The sequence below is a fragment of the Bos javanicus genome, chromosome 8, assembly GCF_032452875.1.
Source record: "Bos javanicus breed banteng chromosome 8, ARS-OSU_banteng_1.0, whole genome shotgun sequence".
NCBI classification, from domain to species: domain Eukaryota; kingdom Metazoa; phylum Chordata; class Mammalia; order Artiodactyla; family Bovidae; genus Bos; species Bos javanicus.
The window spans coordinates 25,468,037-25,488,340 of NC_083875.1; the positions used below are offsets into that span (position 1 = coordinate 25,468,037).

General features: G+C 37.7%; 1 protein-coding gene across 4 annotated transcripts in view; it reads right to left on the bottom strand.

Moving 5' to 3' along the window:
• DENND4C (DENN domain containing 4C) overlaps positions 1-20,304 on the bottom strand; it is a 117,521-nt gene that overhangs the window by 17,765 nt on the left and 79,452 nt on the right. For 3 of the 4 annotated variants that reach the window (XM_061425200.1, XM_061425199.1, XM_061425201.1), the window contains 5 exons: positions 14,761-15,914; positions 8,111-8,288; positions 7,173-7,279; positions 6,665-6,840; positions 443-625 (listed from right to left, as the gene is read on the bottom strand). In XM_061425200.1, coding sequence (XP_061281184.1) covers positions 443-625; positions 6,665-6,840; positions 7,173-7,279; positions 8,111-8,288; positions 14,761-15,914 — 1,798 coding nt within the window. Of the gene's footprint in view, positions 1-442; positions 626-5,622; positions 5,670-6,664; positions 6,841-7,172; positions 7,280-8,110; positions 8,289-14,760; positions 15,915-20,304 lie in introns of those variants that run through there. The other variant, XM_061425202.1, reaches the window with a different exon arrangement.

Below are 20,304 nucleotides of genomic sequence, written 5' to 3' on the forward strand. Positions count from 1 at the left end.
ATAATGCTGAGCATACAGTAGGCTCTCAATAAATGTTTGAATCAATATTTAAGAGTTAAAGGTATACTTCTCTGTAAAGAGAGTATGTATCTGGAAACTGGCAATGACTACACTGAAAGGGAAAATAATTTTTATTGTTGGGAAGTTCATTTCTGGAAAAGACCACTGTAAAACATTAAACAGTATTAAAAATGGTTTATCATCAGATTCATTCATTAGATATTTAAACACTGTGAAAATCGCTCAGTTGTGTCTAACTCTTTGCGATCCCATGGACTGTATAGGGAATTCTCTAGGCCAGAATATGGGAGTGGGTAGCCTTTAAAGTTACATTCTTAAACATGCCAGAACTTATGTCTATGTCATCCAGGTTGTATTTAAAGATGAAATTTTTACAGGGGCACCCAATTTTTTATAAAGAGTTCTCTGAATTCTATGGTACCTTGATTCAACTGCAGAGCTTGTTTCTTCAGTAATGGTCTGGTTATGTTTTGGCAAATCCGTAAAGTTGATCAGGTCAGGTTCTGCTGAACTGGATATGGGTTTGTGCTCCAAAGGTTCACTTGCCAATGGAATGCTGCCACTTTGTAAACTGTCACCAGAGGTACTTGGTTTCAAGAAAAAGCTAAATAGGGACCCGTCCAAAAAAAAAGAAAGTATAAAAAAGTCTATAAAAATCCTAGAATCCTCCAAATGTCATCATATTTATAATCACTGTATAGTAAAATAGTCACTAATAAATTATACAAATCCATAGAAACACTGACTATTTCAAACACTCACATACACACACTCTTGCTCTCATTCTCTCTTCTTCTCTTGTCTGAAACTTTTCAAATGAAAAGATCCAGAGGAAGTCACTATAGTTCAATACAAAATCCCTTCAGTTTTTGAGAGACACTAAAGAAAGCTATGAAGGAAGTTGGAAAGCAAAATATTTCATTAATTTTCTTAATTAAAAAAAATAAAGAATAGCATTTTAACATGTATTAACTTGTAACTATTTAAAATACCCTTCCCCCCCGCTTAAGAATCTCCATTTTTGTCTTTAGTCATTCTCTCTCCCCTCTATTAATTCAGTAATTTATTTTCATCTTCTCTCTTTCTCCTTCTGGGTGGGGATGGGGTGAGAGCTTTGCCTTGCAAGGGACATAAACAGTGCTTTATGAAGTCATAATAATGTTCTGTATCTTGATTTGCAGAAATCAAATTTACCTTAAATGAAAAAAAAAACTGTAAATAAATACTGAACTCTAGTTAATGATATGAACGCTCAAGTCTTTGGGGGAAAGGTATTTTTATTATTATTAATATAATATTACTACATATTATTATTACTAATAGGCCATACTGCGAAGCATGCAGGATTTTAGTTCCCTGACCAGGGCTGAATCTGTGTCTCCTGCAAAGCACTGAGCCCTAACCACTGGACTGCCAGGGAATTCCACCCCCCACCCATCTACATCTTATTTTAAACAAATAAAAATATAAGATGGACTGATGGATGGATGGAAGAATAGACAGGTGATAAAACAACAATGTAAAGTAACTGAAGAATATAGGGGCAGATATTTGGGTGTACTGTAAAAAAAAAAAAATCTTGAATTAAACTTGGCCCTAAGTAGGAAATTTTCCATAATGACATACTGGGGAAGAAGATTAATAATGCTGGTTTATATTCAATTAGAAAATATGAAATAAGATACCACAAAAGCTTAAGAAACTCAATTAACAAAAAAGTACAAAATTTATGGAGAATAATTTACAACTCTATTAAAAGAAGATCTAAAACAGGGAGATACATACCATGCTCATAGGGGAATAATACTAAAGATGTCCATTTCCCCAGAATTAAGCTACAAATCTATTTGAATCCCATGAAAACTTAAGGTGGACTTTTTCTGTGGGGGAGGACTCAAAGTTACTCTAAAGTTTTATATGCATAACCAAAAAACTATAAGAAATTTCCAAAGGGGAACTTACCCTACCAACCAGACATAACATAAATATAGTAATAAAAATAATACAGTACTGACAGAACACAGAACCAGAGTGAGGTGTATATATAGGAACTTGATATATGATAAAGGTGATACTATATATAATAGTAATGAAGGAAGGATGTAAAACTGGCTCATTATATGGAGAAAAACAAACCTGGATCTCTATGATCATATACAAAGGTAGACTACAGATGTATTTAAAACCTAAATACCACAGGGAAAATATAAAGGCAACAGAAGAACATTAGGAAAAGATTTTCATGTACTATAGATGGGAATCTTTGGAATCTTGTTTAAAAAGAAGATTTCAAATGCACAAATCATAAGGTGGAAAACTAATGCATGATAACATCAAAACTGGTCATTTCTCTTCAAGGAATTAATATCAAGAATATTCAAGACAGGAATTTCCTGCCTAGTAGTTGGGACTCTGTATTCTCAGTGCCTAGGGCCTGGGTTCCATCCCTGGTCAGGGAACTAAGATCCCACAAGTGGCATGGTGCAGCCAAGAAAAAAAAAAAAAGAATAGTGAAGACAGATCAACAAGAAAAAGAAACTAAATACAAAAATGGGTAAAAGCGAGTGACATCTGCAAAGTGGCACAGTGGAAAGCTATCTTTATCTTGTCCCTTCAATTTACAAGCAGTAAAACATCAACAATGCAACAAAGGTACCTCTGCCTAACAATGGAGATTCCCACACACCTGTACATCTAAAGGTGGATGGACTAGAACACACAGCGGAGGCGAAACTGAAGGAAAAGCACAAGTACAGCCTCCAGTCTTGGCATTCTGCTCTGGCAAGCTAAGTCTGCAGCCTCAGAAAACCTAGCAGCAGTGGGGGCAAGTGCACACAATGCCAGCTTCCCAGAAGCAGCAGCGCCTGTCATGACAGGTAACTGAGTGGCAAAGGGGCTTCAGACCTCATCCCTCTGGCCACTGAGGAACCCACAACTCTGGCCCCCTGCCCCACCTTCCCACGCCAGTGGAGCCCACAAACCTTAGAAAGTCAAATGACCACTACCAGCAGTGGCAGAGCCTGCAACCCAGGGGATTCCAGACAAGAGGGAAGAGCCCACCATCCCAACGCACCAGGTCGTAAGACACCAGCAACAGTGGCGGCAGCGAAGCACCAATGACCCCAAGGCCCAAAAAGCAATAACGAGGTCACAAGGCCACACCTCTGACAGAGGCAGTGGAGTGTGGAAAGTGCAAACTCGCATATAATAGAGGCAGTTCAGGTAAGAGGAACCAAAGACTTGTGCTATTAATATATCACCACCTACCGGAAATCAAGAGGCCTCTATTTTCTGACCAGTTGAATTGTCAGAATCAAGCAGAAAGGTGTTCAGTACTTCAAATATGTTGGCAAGGGGAACAACTCACCAAGCATCATGAAGCACCACAGTAACATGTATCCTCCCCACACACACAAAAAAATTACACTCCCCCAGAACCCAAACTTAAAGCTACAAATACTGCAATCTAACTGATTAAGATAATGCAAAATAGCTGTCATAAAGAAACTCAGTGAGCTAAAAGGAAACTCAGGCAGTTCAACCTCAGAAATGAAATTACTAAACAGAGAATACTCTATAAAACAAAGAGCATCTGGGATGACTAGGTATAAGATAGGCTCAAGGATGTATTGTACAACATGAGGAATACAGTCAATATTCTGTAGTAACTAAATGGAAAATAAAAATTGTATAAAAATAATAATAATAAAAAAGAAAAGCAAAACTCCCACATAAAACAACACCCAATGACTTGCTGTCTCCAGAAGACTCACCTCAGTTCCAAGGACAAACGCAGACTACATGTGAAGGAAAAGAATATGATACTCCAAGAAAACTGCTGCCAAAAGAAAGCGGGTACAGCCCTACCCTTATCAGACAAAACAGACTTCAAACCAAGAAGGCAGTAAAGGACAAAAATGGATAGCAAATAATGATAAATATTTATCATTTATTACTGATAAATAATATTCATCAAGAAGACACATTTATATGCACCTAATATAGAAACACCAAAATATATTAAAAAGTATCAGATCTAAAGAGAGAAACTGACTAACACAGTAAGAGACTTTTTAATACCCCATTTACATCAATGGATAGACCATCCAGACAGAGAGGAAAGCAACCTTAAATGAAACCTAAGATCAGAATTTGATAAATTTATATAGAACATTCCATCCAAATGCATTAGAATACACATTCTTCTCAAGTATACATGGAACTTTCTCAAGGATGCACCATATGTTGAGACAGAAAACAATGCTCAATAAGTAAATAAAAATAAATAAAAGAAGACTGAAATCATATTGTTATCTTTTCTAATCACAGTGGTATGGAACTGGAAATCAACTATAAGAAAGCTGAAAAAAATCACAAATATGTGGCTAATGAATAATATGCTACTGAAACACTGGTTTAATGAAGAAATCAAAAGAGAAACAAAAAATTACCTGAAGACAAACAAAAATATGACATTTCAAAATCTATGGGATGCTGCAAAAACAGTACTAAGAGGGAAGTTAGAGAAATACAGGCCTACTTCCAGAAACAAAATCTGAAATAAACAACTTAACCTTACACATAAAGGAACCAGAAAAAGAACAGGGAGTTCCCTGGTGGTCCAACGGTCAGGACTCTGTGCTTTCACTGCCAGGGCCCCACGTTGGATGCCTAGTCAGGGAACTAAGATCCCACAAATCACGGGGCACAGCCAAAAATAATCTAAGAAGAAGAACAAACCCCAAAGTCAGTAGAAGGAAAGAAATAAATAATAAAGATCAGAGTGGAAATAAATGAAAGTGATAGTGAATTCGCTTAGTCATGTCCAACTCTTTGCGACCCCATGGACTATAGCCTACCAGGCTTCTCCGTCCATGGATTCTCCAAGCAAGAATACTGGAGTGGGCTACCATTTCCTTCTCCAGGGGATCTTCCTGACCCAGGGAGCGAACCCAGGTCTTCCACATTGGAGGCAGACGCTTTAAGCTCTGAGCCACCAATGGATGAGACTAAAATGACAACAGAAAAGACCAGTGGAACTAAAAGCTGGTTCTTAAAAAGATAAACACAACAGACAAATCTTTAGCTAGACTGAGAGAGAAGGCTCTGATAAATACAATCAGAAACAAAAAGAAAATAACAAAGGGCACCAGAGGAATACAAAGGATTATAAGAATATTTTAAAAACCAGCTATATACCAACAAACAGGACAACCTAGAAGAAATGTTCAAATTCTTGGACTAGTACAACCTTCCAAGACTGAATCATGAAGAGATTTGAATTGATTGTTAGGTACAGTCTGAAGCAGTAATCAAAAAGCCTCTAAAAAACAAATGGCCAGGACCAGGCAGTGTCACAAATAAATTCTACCAAACATCTATAGATTTAATACCTATCGTTTTCAAACTATACTGAACAATTCAAGAGGAGGGAATACTTTCTAACTCATTTTACAAGACCAACATCACCCAGATGCCAAAATCAGATAAAGACCACACAAAGTAAGAAATAGGTTGGTATCTCTGATGTACAAAGATGCAAAAATCCTCAACCAAATACCAGCAAACCAAATGCAACAATACATTAAAAGGATCATATACCGTGATCAAGTGGGATTTGTCCATGGGATGCAAGGATGGTTCAACATCTGCAAATCAATCAATGTGATACATACATTAACAAAATGAAGGATAAAAATATGATCATCTCAACAGGTGCAGAAAAAGCAGCTGACAAGACCAATCATCCATTTATAATAAAAACTCTCCACAAAGTGGATATAGAAGGAATATACCTCAACATAATAAAGGTTATATATGACAAGTCCCTAGCTAACATCATTATCAAAGGTGAAAAGCTGAAACATAACATAGAACTCCTAGCCACAGAAATTAGGCAAAAAAGAGGGAAAAAAGCCATCCAATTTAGAAAGGAATAAGTTTGCAGGTGACATGATTTTATATCTAGAAAACCCTAAAGAATCCACCAAAAAACTATTAGTAGTAATAAATGAATTTAGTGAAGTTGCAGGGTACAAAACCAATAAAAACCTGTTGCATTCTATATACTAATGAGCTAGCAGACAGGGGAATTGAGAAAACAATCCCATTTACAATCACCTTAAGAAGAAAAAAAAATTATAACTACTTAGGTCAGCAAACAGTTACCAAACTCTCAATTACTTAATGACTGATTATAGATCAGTTAATCTCTTTTCTAATGCCTAGAATTTAGTCATTTCACATTACAGAGCACCACCATAAAAGGGCAACAAGTTAAGAGAAGAGTTAAAGTCCCTTTCATCTTTCTTTTTTTGGTGGTGGTGGTGGGGAGGCTCCAGAGCACATAATCAAGGTCATTAAGGCAGAAATATTAAATTAATAACTAATGTTAGAATTTTTAATTTATAATAACTGATATACTTATATAACCTATAAAGTTTAGCTCCAAAAATTAACTATTAATAATAATCATTTGTTAAATAACATGGAAAAACAGCCTCCTACAATATTAGTATTTTCTCTCAAATACTGAAAATGAAGGAGGGCAAGGAAAGGAACACCTGGAGCACACCATGACTACTTCATTCTTCTGCCTTTTAGAGGGTACTTACCTCTCTAAGGGAGCTTTTACAATACTAACCTTGCAGAGCCTCTCAAGTCTTTAAATTCTATATTGAGAAGAGGCAAGAAGTTGCTTTTACAGAAGGGACAGGCTGTATTCAAATTTGAATCATCTGCCGTCCATCCAGCCATAATTTCTTCATCATAAACTAAAGCTGCACAAACTCTGCACTGTGAACAACTTGACATCAAAACCTAAGAGCAGAAAAACACACATACTGAAAACCACTGCAGTGAATAGTGGTCTTAATAGTCTTGGTACTCTTAATAGTCCATCCTCTCGAGACAAACATAGAATTGTATTTATTCTGTGGATCACATTTGAAATTAATAACAGAACAATTACTTTATAGGTAAAACTACTAGCTTCTTGCCTTGTTTACATAAGACACCAGAAAATTTAACAAAATGACTTATTTTATTATTCTGTCCAGAAAGGTATCATAGAATTCTGTTAAAATGCCACTCTGAAATAAAAATATGTTTACTGCCACTTTATTATTATGGGCTGAATATAGAACTTTTACCTCCATTGCACAATTCTGATAGATGCTGGACATGCTGGTGTTTGGAGAACCATGATCTGACTTTTCAAATTCCTGCCCTTTCATGCCTCTTAGAAATGGAAGTTCACCTAGAGAGAAGTAAACATCATAATACATTATGTATGAAAATGTCCTTATTCTTTGGAAATGCATATTTAGGGGGAAATACCATGAAGTCTACAATTTATTTTCAAAAGGTTTACTATCAAAATGTACTTATGTACATTTAACAATAGTTAATTAAATCTAGGTGGAGAATATATGATTGTTCACTATATGATTCTTTGAACTTTTTAAAGTATTGGAAATTTTTCATAATAAAAAGTTGGAGAAAATGAATAAAATTACAATTTAAAAAATAACACAGAACTAGGAGATTTCAGTAATATAGCAAAGAAATTCTAAATTCTAGTAAATAACTGATTCGCCTGGAAAGCTGGTCAAAAATATATATTCTTAAAGTCCCATTCCACAGATTAAGTCTCAAAAGTTTTAGCCTAGGGCTTGGATATTTGTATATACTTATAAACAAATACCCCAGGTGATTTTGAGATACACTAAAGTATGAGAACTAATGATACAATCCACAAATATACATAAATAAAAAACTCAGTGGATTTCCCAGGCAAGAATGCTGGGGTGGGTTGCCATTTCCTTTTCCAAGGGATCTTCCCAACCCAGGAATTGAACCCACATCTCCAGCACTGCAGGCAGATTCTTTACCACTCACCCACCAGGGAAGCCACAGTCTGATTCCACACAGTACTTTAAGACCTTATAAAATAACAGTGGTTAACATGGTGTGGCTATACACAAATCTACCCGATCATCTCGACAAATGGGGCTTACTGTGTGTGTGTGGTACAGGGATAAGAATTATGGGCATATAAATCAGGAGAGAGGACAATCCTCCCCATTACCTGGTGAGTAATGCAGTTTTCCTATATCTCCACTGCTGCTACTACTGCCGAGGCTTGTGTTGCTCTGGGTAAGTTCACTGGGGACCAACCCTGAGATACTCGTATTAGGTGATATATTCTCTCCCAAAATATGGTCTTCAAGGCCAGCTGGGAAACTGTAATCTCTATTTGTTTCCTCCTTTAATTGGAAAAAATAAAATACCACATATATACATAAGATCTTCTCCAATGAGAATATATTCACTCTATCCTTTTCAGAATTAAATTCATCTATAATTCTAAAATCATCATCACCATATGTTCTGAAACCTTGACCTCTTTCTATTATTTGGAATTTCTCTTCCATACTCTTAAGACATTCAAGCAATGACCTATGCTTTAAGATCATGCTGTGACCCTAGTATAATTAGGACTGTGGGGTTTATCCCAATATTCAAACTATAAAATGAAAGAACTCTAGGAGCTCACTGCGTCCAATGTAATCAGAGACCCCAGTACAAACAGAGGAGGGGCTTAAGAGTCAAGAGAGCCAGACTGTGATCTTGGTTCCCCATTACATACTGTGATCCTACAGAAATGATCCTACAGAAATGACTTAACTTCCTTTTTAATTATGTTATCTGAAAAATGTGGATAATATGAGTACATTAAGATCAGATAATTGTGAGAATTTTTGCTAGCAATATGATTATTCTGAAAACAACCATCATTATTAGAGGAGTAAAACATGAACAAAGTTCTGAACACTGTAATTGTTGATTACAGCGACTGTAATGCTTTAAGTGATTGCTGATGCTTTAAGATAGTAAACATTTCACTAAGCAGTTTCCTTTTTAATTTATGCTTTAAAGAAGACTTATATGCCTTCCTTATTATAAAACTATTTCTGGGTATACATCCAGAAAAAACAGAAACACTAATTCAAAAAGAGACAGGCACCACAGTGCTCACAGCAGCACTATATAAAATAGCCAAGACATGGAAGCAACCCAAGTGCTTATCAACAGATGACAGGATCACGCAGATGTGATAAACACACACACACACACACACACAATGGAATGTTACTCGGCCATTTAAAAAAAATAAATGAAAAATTGCCATCTGCAGCAACATGGAAGGACTTAGTATTACGGCTAGTGAGATAAGAGAAAGACCAACACTGTATGATGTCATTCATATGTGGCATCTATAAAGTAACACTAATGAATGTGTATGAAACCAGAAACAGACTCACAGAGATAGAAAACAGACTTGCGGTTACCAAGGAGTAAGGGGAGAGGGGCAAATCAGGGTGATGGATGTAACAGATACAAGCTACTTTTCGTAAAACAGATAAGCAACAATAATTTACTGTCTAAGAGACAGTATGTGGTTTAAAAAAACTAAGGAAATTAACATGTGACACAGTATTAACTAAAGTACAGATTTTGTTCAAATTTCACAAAATGTTATGCTAGTGTCTATTGTTTTCACACCTTAGTCAAAATTCCACATTGTACTTAGTTGCACTGACAGCTTCAGCTACATGCAACAAATTCTGGTAAACTCTCTTTTATTTTTTATTATGTTACAAATATTTTCTAATTTTCCTTGTTATAGCTTCTTTGATACACCCATCATTTAAAAGTGGACATTTAATTTCCAATTACGTAGGTTTTTAAAGTATCTTTGAGATTTCTCATTTTGATACTAATATTCTCATTTAAATGCTTTTTTCTCTGCAATCACTCTGTATTTTTTCAGTCTTTTAACTTTAATGAGGATTTCAACGGCCAAGTCAAAGATCTCTCTGTGTAAATGTCACACTGCACTTGAAAATACGTAAGGTATTTTCAAATACCTTTTGATATTGATTTCTAACATAATTCCATAATGGTAAGAGAACAAATGGTAAGAGAATAGCAAGGAAAGCCTTCCTCCGTGATCAATGCAAAGAAATAGAGGAAAACAACAGAATAGGAAAGACTAGAGATCTCTTCAAGAAAAGTAGAGATACCAAGGGAACATTTCATACAAAGATAGGCTCAATAAAGGACAGAAATGGTATGGGCCTAACAGAAGCAGAAGATATTACAAAGAGGTGGCAAGAATACACAGAAAAACTGTACAAAAAAGATCTTCATGACCCAGATAATCACGATGGTGTGATCACTGACCTAGAGCCAGACATCCTGGAATGTGAAGTCAAGTGGGCCTTAGGAAGCATCACTACAAACAAAGCTAGTGGAGGTGATGGAATTCCAGTTGAGCTATTCCAAATTCTGAAAGATGATGCTGTGAAAGTGCTGACCTCAATATGTCAGCAAATTTGGAAAACTCAGCAGTGGCCACAGGACTGGAAAAGGTCAGTTTTCATTCCAATCCCAAAGAAAGGCAATGCCAAAGAATGCTCAAACTACCACACAATTGTACTCGTCTCACACGCTAGTAAAGTAATGCTCAAAACTCTCCAAGCCAAACTTCAGAAATACGTGAACCATGAACTTCCAGATGTTCAAGTTGGTTTTATAAAAGGCAGAAGAACCAGAGACCAAATTGCCAACATCTGCTGGCTCATGGAAAAAACAAGAGAGTTCCAGAAAAGCATCTATTTCTGCCTTATTGACTATGCCAAAGCCTTTGACTGTGTGGATCACAATAAACTGTGGAAAATTCTCAAAGAGATGGGCATAATAGACCACCTGACCTGCCTCTTGAGAAACCTGTATGCACGTCAGGAAGCAACAGTTAGAACTGGACATGGAACAACAGACTGGTTTCAAATAGGAAAAGGAGTATGTCAAGGCTGTATATTGTCACCCTGCTTATTTAACTTATATGCAGAGTACATCATGAGAAATGCTGGGCTGGAGGAAGCACAAGCTGGAATCAAGATTGCTGGGAGAAATATCAATAACCTCAGATATGCAGATGATACCACCCTTATGGCAGAAAGTGAAGAAGAACTAAAATCCTCTTGATGAAAGTGAAAGTGGAGAGTGGAAAAGTTGGCTTAAAGCTCAACATTCAGAAAATGAAGATCATGGCATCCAGTCCCATCACTTCATGGCAACAATGGAAACAATGGAAACAGTGGCTGACTTTACTTTTCTGGGCCCCAAAATCACTGCAGATGGTGATTGCAGCCATGAAATTAAAAGATGCTTACTCCTTGGAAGGAAAGTTATGACCAACCTAGACAGCATATTCAAAAGCAGAGACATTACTTTGCCAATAAAGGTCCATCTAGTCAAGGCTATGGTTTTTCCAGTGGTCATGTATGGATGTGAGAGTTGGACTGTGAAGAAAGCTGAGCGCCAAAGAATTGATGCTTTTGAACTGTGGTGTTGGAGAAGACTCTTGAGAGTCCCTTGGACTGCAAGGAGATCCAACCAGTCCATCCTAAAGGAGATCAGTCCTGGGTGTTCATTGGAAGGACTGATGTTGAAGCTGAAATTCCAATACTTTGGCCACTTGATGTGAAAAGCTGACTCATTTGAAAAGACCCTGATGCTGGGAATGACTGAGGGCCAGGGGAGAAGGGGCAACAGAGGATGAGATGGTTGGATGGCATCACCAACTCAACGGACATGGGTTTGGGTGAACTCTGGGAGTTGGTGATGGACAGGGAGGCCTGGCGTGCTGCAGTTCATGGGGTTGCAAAGAGTCGGACACGATTGCGCAACTGAACTGAACTCCTTCGAAGGAAAGTTATGACCAACCTAGACAGCATATTAAAAAGCAGAGATTACTTTGTCAACAAAGGTCCATCTAGCCAAGGCTATGGTCTTTCCAGTGGTCACGTATGGATGTGAGAGTTGGACTATAAAGAAGGCTGAGCGCCGAAGAAGTGATGCTTTTGAACTGTGGTGTTGGAGAAGACTCTTGAGAGTCCCTGAAAGGAGATCCAACGAGTCCATCCTAAAGGAGATCAGTCCTGGGTGTTCACTGGAAGGACTGACGTTGAGGATGAAACTCCAATACTTTGGCTACCTGATGTGAAGAGCTGACTCATTTGAAAAGACCCTGATTCTGGGAAAACCTGAAGGCAGGAGGAGAAGGGGACGACAGAGTATGAGATGGCTGGATGGTATCATCGACTCAATGGACATGGGTTTGGGTGTGGTCCAGGAACTGGGGATGGACAGGGAGGCCTGGCATGCTGAGGTTCATGGGGTCACAAAGAGTCGGACACGACTAAGCGACTGAACTCAAAGAGAACAGACTCTGTATGACTTCAATAACATTAGACCATGAAATGTTTGCACCTTGTTTTATGTTGCTAGATATGTTCCAGGGTCTTCTGGTTTACAGTCTATGGAAATTTGAACAGAATTTGTATCCTGTTGTGTGAAAACTGTAGAAATCTTAATTATCTCATTTGGTTCATAGTGCTTTTCAGGTCTACTCTTCCCTTCTACTTTTCTATTCATTCTATTAATTTTTGAAAGTTTGATACTGAAACTCCATATAAAAATCTTAATTTATCTACCTAAAAATAATTGTATTATACAGTGGAACTATATATAACTATATATAACTTTTATAATTTTCCAAGTCTCCTGTAAATGTGTTATGATACCTTCACTATAAAAAAATGTAATAGTCTACAATGTATGCAAAAATTGAAAGAGACACGTGTACCCCAATGTTCATCACAGCACTGTTTATAATAGCCAGGACATGGAAGCAACCTAGATGTCCATTAGCAGATGAATGGGTAAGAAAGCTGTGGTACATATACACAATGGAGTATTACTCAGCCATTAAAAAGAATACTTTGGAATCAGTTCTAATGAGGGGGATGAAACTGGAGCCTATTATACAGAGTGAAGTAAGCCAGAAAGAAAAACACCAATACAGTATACTAACACATATATATGGAATTTAGAAAGATGATAATGATAACCCTGTATGCAAGACAGCAAAAGAGACACAGATGTATACAACAGTCTTTTGGACTTTGTGGGAGAGGGCGAGGGTGGGATGATTTGGGAGAATGGCATTGAAACATGTATAGTATCATATGTGAAATGAATCGCCAGTACAGGCTTGATGCATGATACAGGATGCTTGGGGCTGGTGCACTAGGATGACCCAGACGGATGGTACGGGGAGGGAGGAGGGAGGGGGGTTCAGGTTGGGGAACACATGTACACCCATGTGGATTCATGTTGATGTATGGCAAAACCAATACAATATTGTAAAGTAATTAGCCTCCAATTAAAATAAATACATTGATATTAAAGAAAAAAAGAAAAACAACAAAAAGAATTTACTATCTATAACAGAATTATATCCAATATCTTGCAATAACCTATAACAGAATATAATGTGTACTATGCTGTACACTTAAAACTAATACAGTATTATAAAATCAACTTAACTTCAACAAAAAGTTAGCAGCTTTACTTATGCAGTATGAAATCTATAAATTGAGTTGTAGAGTGACTTATGTATCTTAAAGAAATAAGAGAGGTTAAAGTTATTTAAAAAGTGAAGTGACATATGTGGAACAGACTGGTGGACACAGTGGGGGAAGGAGAGGGTAGGACAAATTGAGAAAGTAGCACTGACATATATACACTCTCACGCGTAAAGTGTAACTAGCCGGAAGCTGCTAAATGACATAGGGAGCTGGCCTGGAACTCTGTGACAACCCAGAGGTGTGGCGGAGAGCTGGGGGAGGCTCAAGATGGAAGGGAGATATATATATAATATATAAATATGTAAAATTTATATAAATATAAAACATACATATTTTATATAAATTATATAATTATATATATAACTTATATATAGTATATGTAACTAAATATATATCCCATTCATCTTGACCCTCCCCCCACTCCCGTCCACACTTCTAGGTTGTCCTAAATTGCCAGGCTGGGATCCCTGTGTCATCTAGCAGCTTCTTGCTAGCTATATATATACATACACATATATATTTGAAGTGAAAGTCACTCAGTCATGTCCAACTCTTTGCAACCCCATGGACTGCATGTAGTCCAGGGAATTCTCCAGGCCAGAAGACTGGAGTGGGTAGCCTTTCCCTTCTTCAGGAGATCTTCCCAACCCAGGGATCGAACCCAGGTCTTCTGCATTGCAGGCGGTTGTCTACCAGCTGAGCCATAAAGGAAGCCCAAGAATACTGGAGTAGGTAGCCTATCCCTCCTCCAGTGGATCTTCCCAACCCAGGAATCGAACTGGGCTCTCCTGCATTGCAGGCAGATTCTTTGCCAATTGAGTTATCAGGGAAGCCCAAATATATATATTAAAAAACACAATGACTCACAATGATGCACACAAGAGACCACCACAACATTATAAAGCAATTATCCTCCATTTGAAAAAAGTGAAGTGATATGCAAATACAACATGGCATTATTATTAGATCAAACATTAATCATTAATTCTTTCAACTAAATAGACAATGTGTTAGTTTAGACTGAGCTGTGGAATTATAAATTAGTCCTGATATTCTATTTCTTCATTATTAAATTCCTTACATGTATACTTAAGTCATTTCAAGAAAGAAGTGGGATATGCATGTTTTAAGATATTAAAAAACAAAATTACCAGAAAAATCTAAATAGTTAATTCATATATTAAAAAAATACTCTAAACATTGCAACATCAGGCAGATGACACACATACAACACTCTCACCTCGTCATCCGAGTAGTTGTAGGCAGACGCTACAGCCACCCACATCTTACTGGCTACTGTTGCTGCTTGTTTCATACCAGATTTTAGCACATCCATCTTGGGTCCTGAGAGGATATTGTCCAGCTTTAGCCCTGACAAAGAATTTACCACAGAACCCAATGAGCCGTGTGGTGAAGAACGGACCAGTGCTGATAAAGAAGTTGAACGTTCCTTAGGACTTCTGGAGGGAGTCTGTTGCTTGAGATGCCCCGTAGAAGTTTTAGACCTGGACACTGCAGGGGAGCCCTTTTCACTTCCAGGACTCTCCTGTGCTGGTGGACCATGATCTAAAGATAGGCTTGATCTCCTCTCTAAAGAGTGAATAAATGTACTGGTAGCACCAGACTCTCTGCTTCCCTCTCCATGGAGTTCCATACTAGGAGACTTGCTACCTAAGGGACTCTTTAGATTCATATAGCTTTCAATTTCATCAGCCAGATTACGTGCAATAACTGGAGAAAACAGCTTCTCTTCTGAATCAGTTTTTTCTCCTATACATTCAGTGGCTAAAAGAGACAAAGGATCTAGTCCAGTTTCAACATCTTCCCTCTCAACAGCTTTAGCAACACCATACAAGCTATTTCTCTTATTTGCTAGATCTCTGGAACCTGCTTTCGAGTCTCTGGACTGATTACTATCATTTTGTAGACTGTCACATGTGTCCTTTGTCATAGCAGCTTTAGCTACATTTTCATCAACCCCAGGCTCGATCAACTCTTGGCTCTCCTCAAGCATCTCTAACACCGACAGTCGGTGCTCCAAATCCCAAGTGCTTTCAGACGCGCGAGTCCTAGTGTCAGCGGGATGGCAGCTAATACTCCCAAAGCTGTGGGCTCTTGCATTATGGAGTGGAGAAGCCTTAGGACTTGTCAGTGCTGTGAGAATCTTGGCGTCTGCTCCCATCATGATAGCTACTTCACTTGAATTCAAATCCAAACTGCTCTTCTTAAGTAACATTCCTGCTCGACTTTCAGAACTAAAACTACAGCTTCTCTCTGGAAAATGCTTTTGTCTTTTTTCTCCTCTGTCACCATTCTTCTTGAGATTAATAACTTCACCAAAGACAGCATCTTCAACTGGATCTTGACTAGAAAATAATACACTTGATGTACTACCTAAAAAGAGAAAGTACAATTTTAAAAATACATCTATTTTCTGATATAACTTTTATTAAAAAAATGGTTTTTTCTGATTTTTGAAAGTGAGACATAGAGTAAAAGATTCAGAAGGGTTAGATGGTATACAGAAAAAGTCCCAAAACACTGCTTAACCCTGTGTCTTAAGAACATTTTAATGTCTAGTATGTCTTGTATCCTCTATGCATATACATACACATTTTAAGAAAAGATCATGCAATATATACTGTATAAACCTGTATTGTTCACTGACAGATATCATACCTATTAATAAATATAATCTATAAACATGTTTTATATTTTAAGAGTTTTACATTCAACTTAAGAAATACATTGTGTTAAATAGCAGACCTAAAAAGAAACAGCAGAGCTGTATGCAGGTCAAGAATCAACTGTTAGAATCAGACATGGAACAAAGGAATGGTTCAAAGTTGGGAAAGGAGTACATCAAGGCTGTATATTGTCACCCTGCTTATTTAACTTACATGCAAAGTACATCATGCGAAATGCCAGGATGGATGAATCACAAGCTGGAATCAAGACTGCCAGGAGAAATACCAACAACTTTAGGTATACAGATGATACCACTTGAATGGCAGAAAGTGAAGAGGAACTAAAGCGCCTCTTAATGAGGATGAAAGAGGAGAGTGAAAAAGCTGGCTTAAAACTCAACATTCAAAAACAAAGATTACGGCATCTGGTCCCATCATTTCATGGCAAATAGATGGAGAAACAATGGAAATAGTGACAGACTTTATTTTCTTGGGCTCCAAAATCACTGCGGATGGTGACTGCAGCCACAAAATTAAAAAACGTCTGCTCTTTGGAAGAAAAGCTATGACAAACCTAGACAGCATATCAAAAAGCAGAGACATCACTTTGCCAACAAAGATCCATATAGTCAAAGCCATATAATCAAAGCAAACTATTTCCAGTAGTCATGTACAGATATGAGAGATGAACCATAAGGAAGGCTGAATGCCAAGGAATTGATGCTTTCTAATTGTGGTGCTGGAGAATTCTCTTGAGAATCCCTTGGATAGCAAGGAGATCAAACCAAGAATCCCCTGGATAGCAAAGAAATCTACCCTGAATATTCATTGGAAGGACTGAGGCTGAAGCTGAAGCTCCAATACTTTGGCTACCTGATGAGAAGAGCTGACTGACTGGAAAAGATCCTGATGCTGGGAGAGACTGAGGGCAGGAGAAGGAAGGGGTGATAGAGGGTGAGATGATTAGATGGCATCACCGACTCAATGGACTTGAGTCTGAGTAAATTCCAGGAGACAGTGAAGGACAGGGAAGCCTGGCACACCACAGTCCATGGGGTCACAGAGTTAGACACGATTTAGCAGCTAAACAGACAGAAAAAGAAATAATCTCTTCTATCTAATTCAATAATACCTTCTATCTAATTCAACAAGTATTTACCAGAAATCTACTTTGCACAAAGCAAATTCATAGTCATAGATTATGTATTTGCTATAGCCAAAGTCTTACTTCTCCAAAGTACTGAATAAAAAGATCTAGAATGGAGTGCTTAGAATCAGCAAATGATAAGAAGCCTAATAAAATCTGAATAGCCAAAATTTTTTCTGTTAAGTTTATTCCTTCAACAAGTATCTGAATGCCTACTAGCACCCACTACATGAAGTGCTAATACAATGGAGAATAAAACAGACATAATCTCAGCCTTCACAGAGATCAATCATGTTTCATCAAGTGTCTATAGGAACCTCCCCCAGCTTTTAGGAGATGCAGGCAGTCATTAACTCCTTGCTACCATGCAATTTTTTCCACGCCAAAACCAAAAACTATCTCTAGTTGCATCACTGCGTGCATGCTGAGTCGCTTCAGTCATGTGCGACCCTATGAACTGTAGCCCCGCCAGGCTCTTCTGTTCATGGGATTCTCTAGGCAGCATGCCCTCCTCCAGGGGATCTTCCCCACCCAGGGATCAAACCAGGGTCTCCTGCATTGCACATGGATTCTTTACCACTGACTCACTGGGATTAGCAGAACTTAAGTCTAAGCATTCATATTTAGGATTCTCATTGGTTTTTTAAAAACCTTAGAGTTTGGGGCAGAAGTTGTTTTTGATAAAGTCTTTTTTTTTCATCTTTCAAATTGATTTAAAGATTCTTTTTAATATTCCAAATTGGTATCTAATAATCATAATCAACCAACTAAAGAGGACTAATAATAAGCATTTAGAGATATTTTTTAAAGCTTTTAGGGGAATTAAATCAGCCTGTTTTGTAACTCTGAAGTTTGTACCTACTTCAAAAAACTTTTACCAATATTTTAGAAAAGATATTTGCAAATTTACTGGTTCTTATTTCTAGGAGTTTAGAGGCACATTTTGTTCAATTTTAAATTGATTTTGACTTAAAATATGTTAAAATAGGTTTGACATATTTAAAATAAATTAAAATGTTTGACATACTGGCAAAAGCCTCATTCCATTTCCTCCTTTCTTAATAGAATAACTCTTTTTCTACATCAAAATGTAACATGGAAATAAGATCAATAAAAACAGAAAAAAAACACACCAGTCCCCGAACTATGTCCATTTCAATATTCTGAGAAGATTCTAAACATTTGATGATGAAAACTCTGCCCTCCTTTTTCTTTTTAATCTGCTATCAATACGCTGGGAAAATAGGATTAAGGATATATCAGTTACTTTTTCAAAAACACATTTAGCTCCACCTCTTGAACAAAAGCCCTCACCCCCTGCAAAATAAAGGAAATTGGTATCACAATAAAAAAAAAACAAAAAAACTTTAGGAATGAGAAGTATTTCCACGTTAAAAAGCTAAGCAAATTAACTTCTACGAAGTCACAAACAGATATACTTACAGATAAGACAACTGACTTAGGGAAGTGAACTGTAGCTACTATGCTGCTGCTGCTGCTGCTAAGTCGCTTTAGTCGTGTCCAACTCTGTGCGATCTCATAGACGGCAGCCTACCAGGCTCCCCGTCCCTGGGATTCTCCAGGCAAGAACACTGGAGTGGCCTGCCATTTCCTTCTCCAATGCATGAAAGTGAAAAGTGAAAGTGAAGTCGCTCAGTCATGTCCGACTCCTAGCGACCCATGGACTGCAGTCTACCAGGCTCCTCCGTCCATGGGATTTTCCAGGCAAGAATACTGGAGGGGGGTGCCAAGCGCAAATAACACAGGCCAATCTCATTGTCTTTTAAAATCATACACTTAAATGTTTGTCTTACGGGTATTTGGGAGGGCCACAACATAATTGAAAGTAGTAAATTTATGGGAGTTACATGCCATAGAGTTACTTATTACAAATACTGATCCCCTGGAGAACGGAGTGGCAACCAACTCCAATACTCTTGCCTGGAGAACTCCAGGGACAGAGGAGCCTGGTGGGCTACAGTCCATGTGATTGCAAAGAGTTGGACACAACTAAGCAACTAACACTGTGACTGTATGACTTAATCATAAATAAGAAGTTGCTCAGGGTACCTATAATAATTGGACAAAAATTAAAGACCCGCTGGCATTTTTGTGTAGAATCTAAGTGATATGAATCTTTTTCTTCTGTATCCTTTCAGGTATAGGAATTACCCTGCTACACACAAGCCCTTTGGAATCTGACCACATAATTGCCTCTGTGTTCAGGATAAGTATGTTTCGTCTCTCATTATCAACCATAAGAAAGGAGGACAGAACTCAGAACAGGCACAACAGTAAGAAAAGTATTCCAGGACTTCCCCGGTAGTCCAGGGTTAAGAATTCACCTGCCAAAGCAGGAGAACAGATTTGATATCTGGTCTGAGAAGATCCCACATACTGCAGAGCAACCAAATTCATGCATCACTACCGAACCCGTGTTTGAAAGCCTATGAGTCCTACAGAAGACTCTGCAACAAGAGAAGCTGCTACAAGAAGATGCCCACACATCACAAGTGGAGAGCAGCTTCGGCTCACCACAACTGGAGAAAGGCTGCACACAGCAATGAAGACCCAGTGCAGCCATAAATGAAGAAAAATTTAAAAAATTACACAATACATGAATGCAGTCTTATTTTTTTAAAAAAGGTTTCCAAATAACATCTAAACACATTTAATACTCTTCCTTTTAAAAATGAAGTATTTTTAAATAACTATTTTAATTTCTTCTTTAGCCCATTTATAGGATTCAGCTTATTACTTTTGACCCTTGAGCATGTTCATTACAATTAAGCTAGCAATTTATAATGTCACTAAAGACACACATGGACCTATAGAAGTATGTTTTACACACTTAATAACAAAAGTGCTGGACTTCCCTGGTGGTTCAGTGGTTAAGAATCTGCCTTGCAATGCAGGAGACATGGGTTCGATACCTGGTCCGGGAAGATCC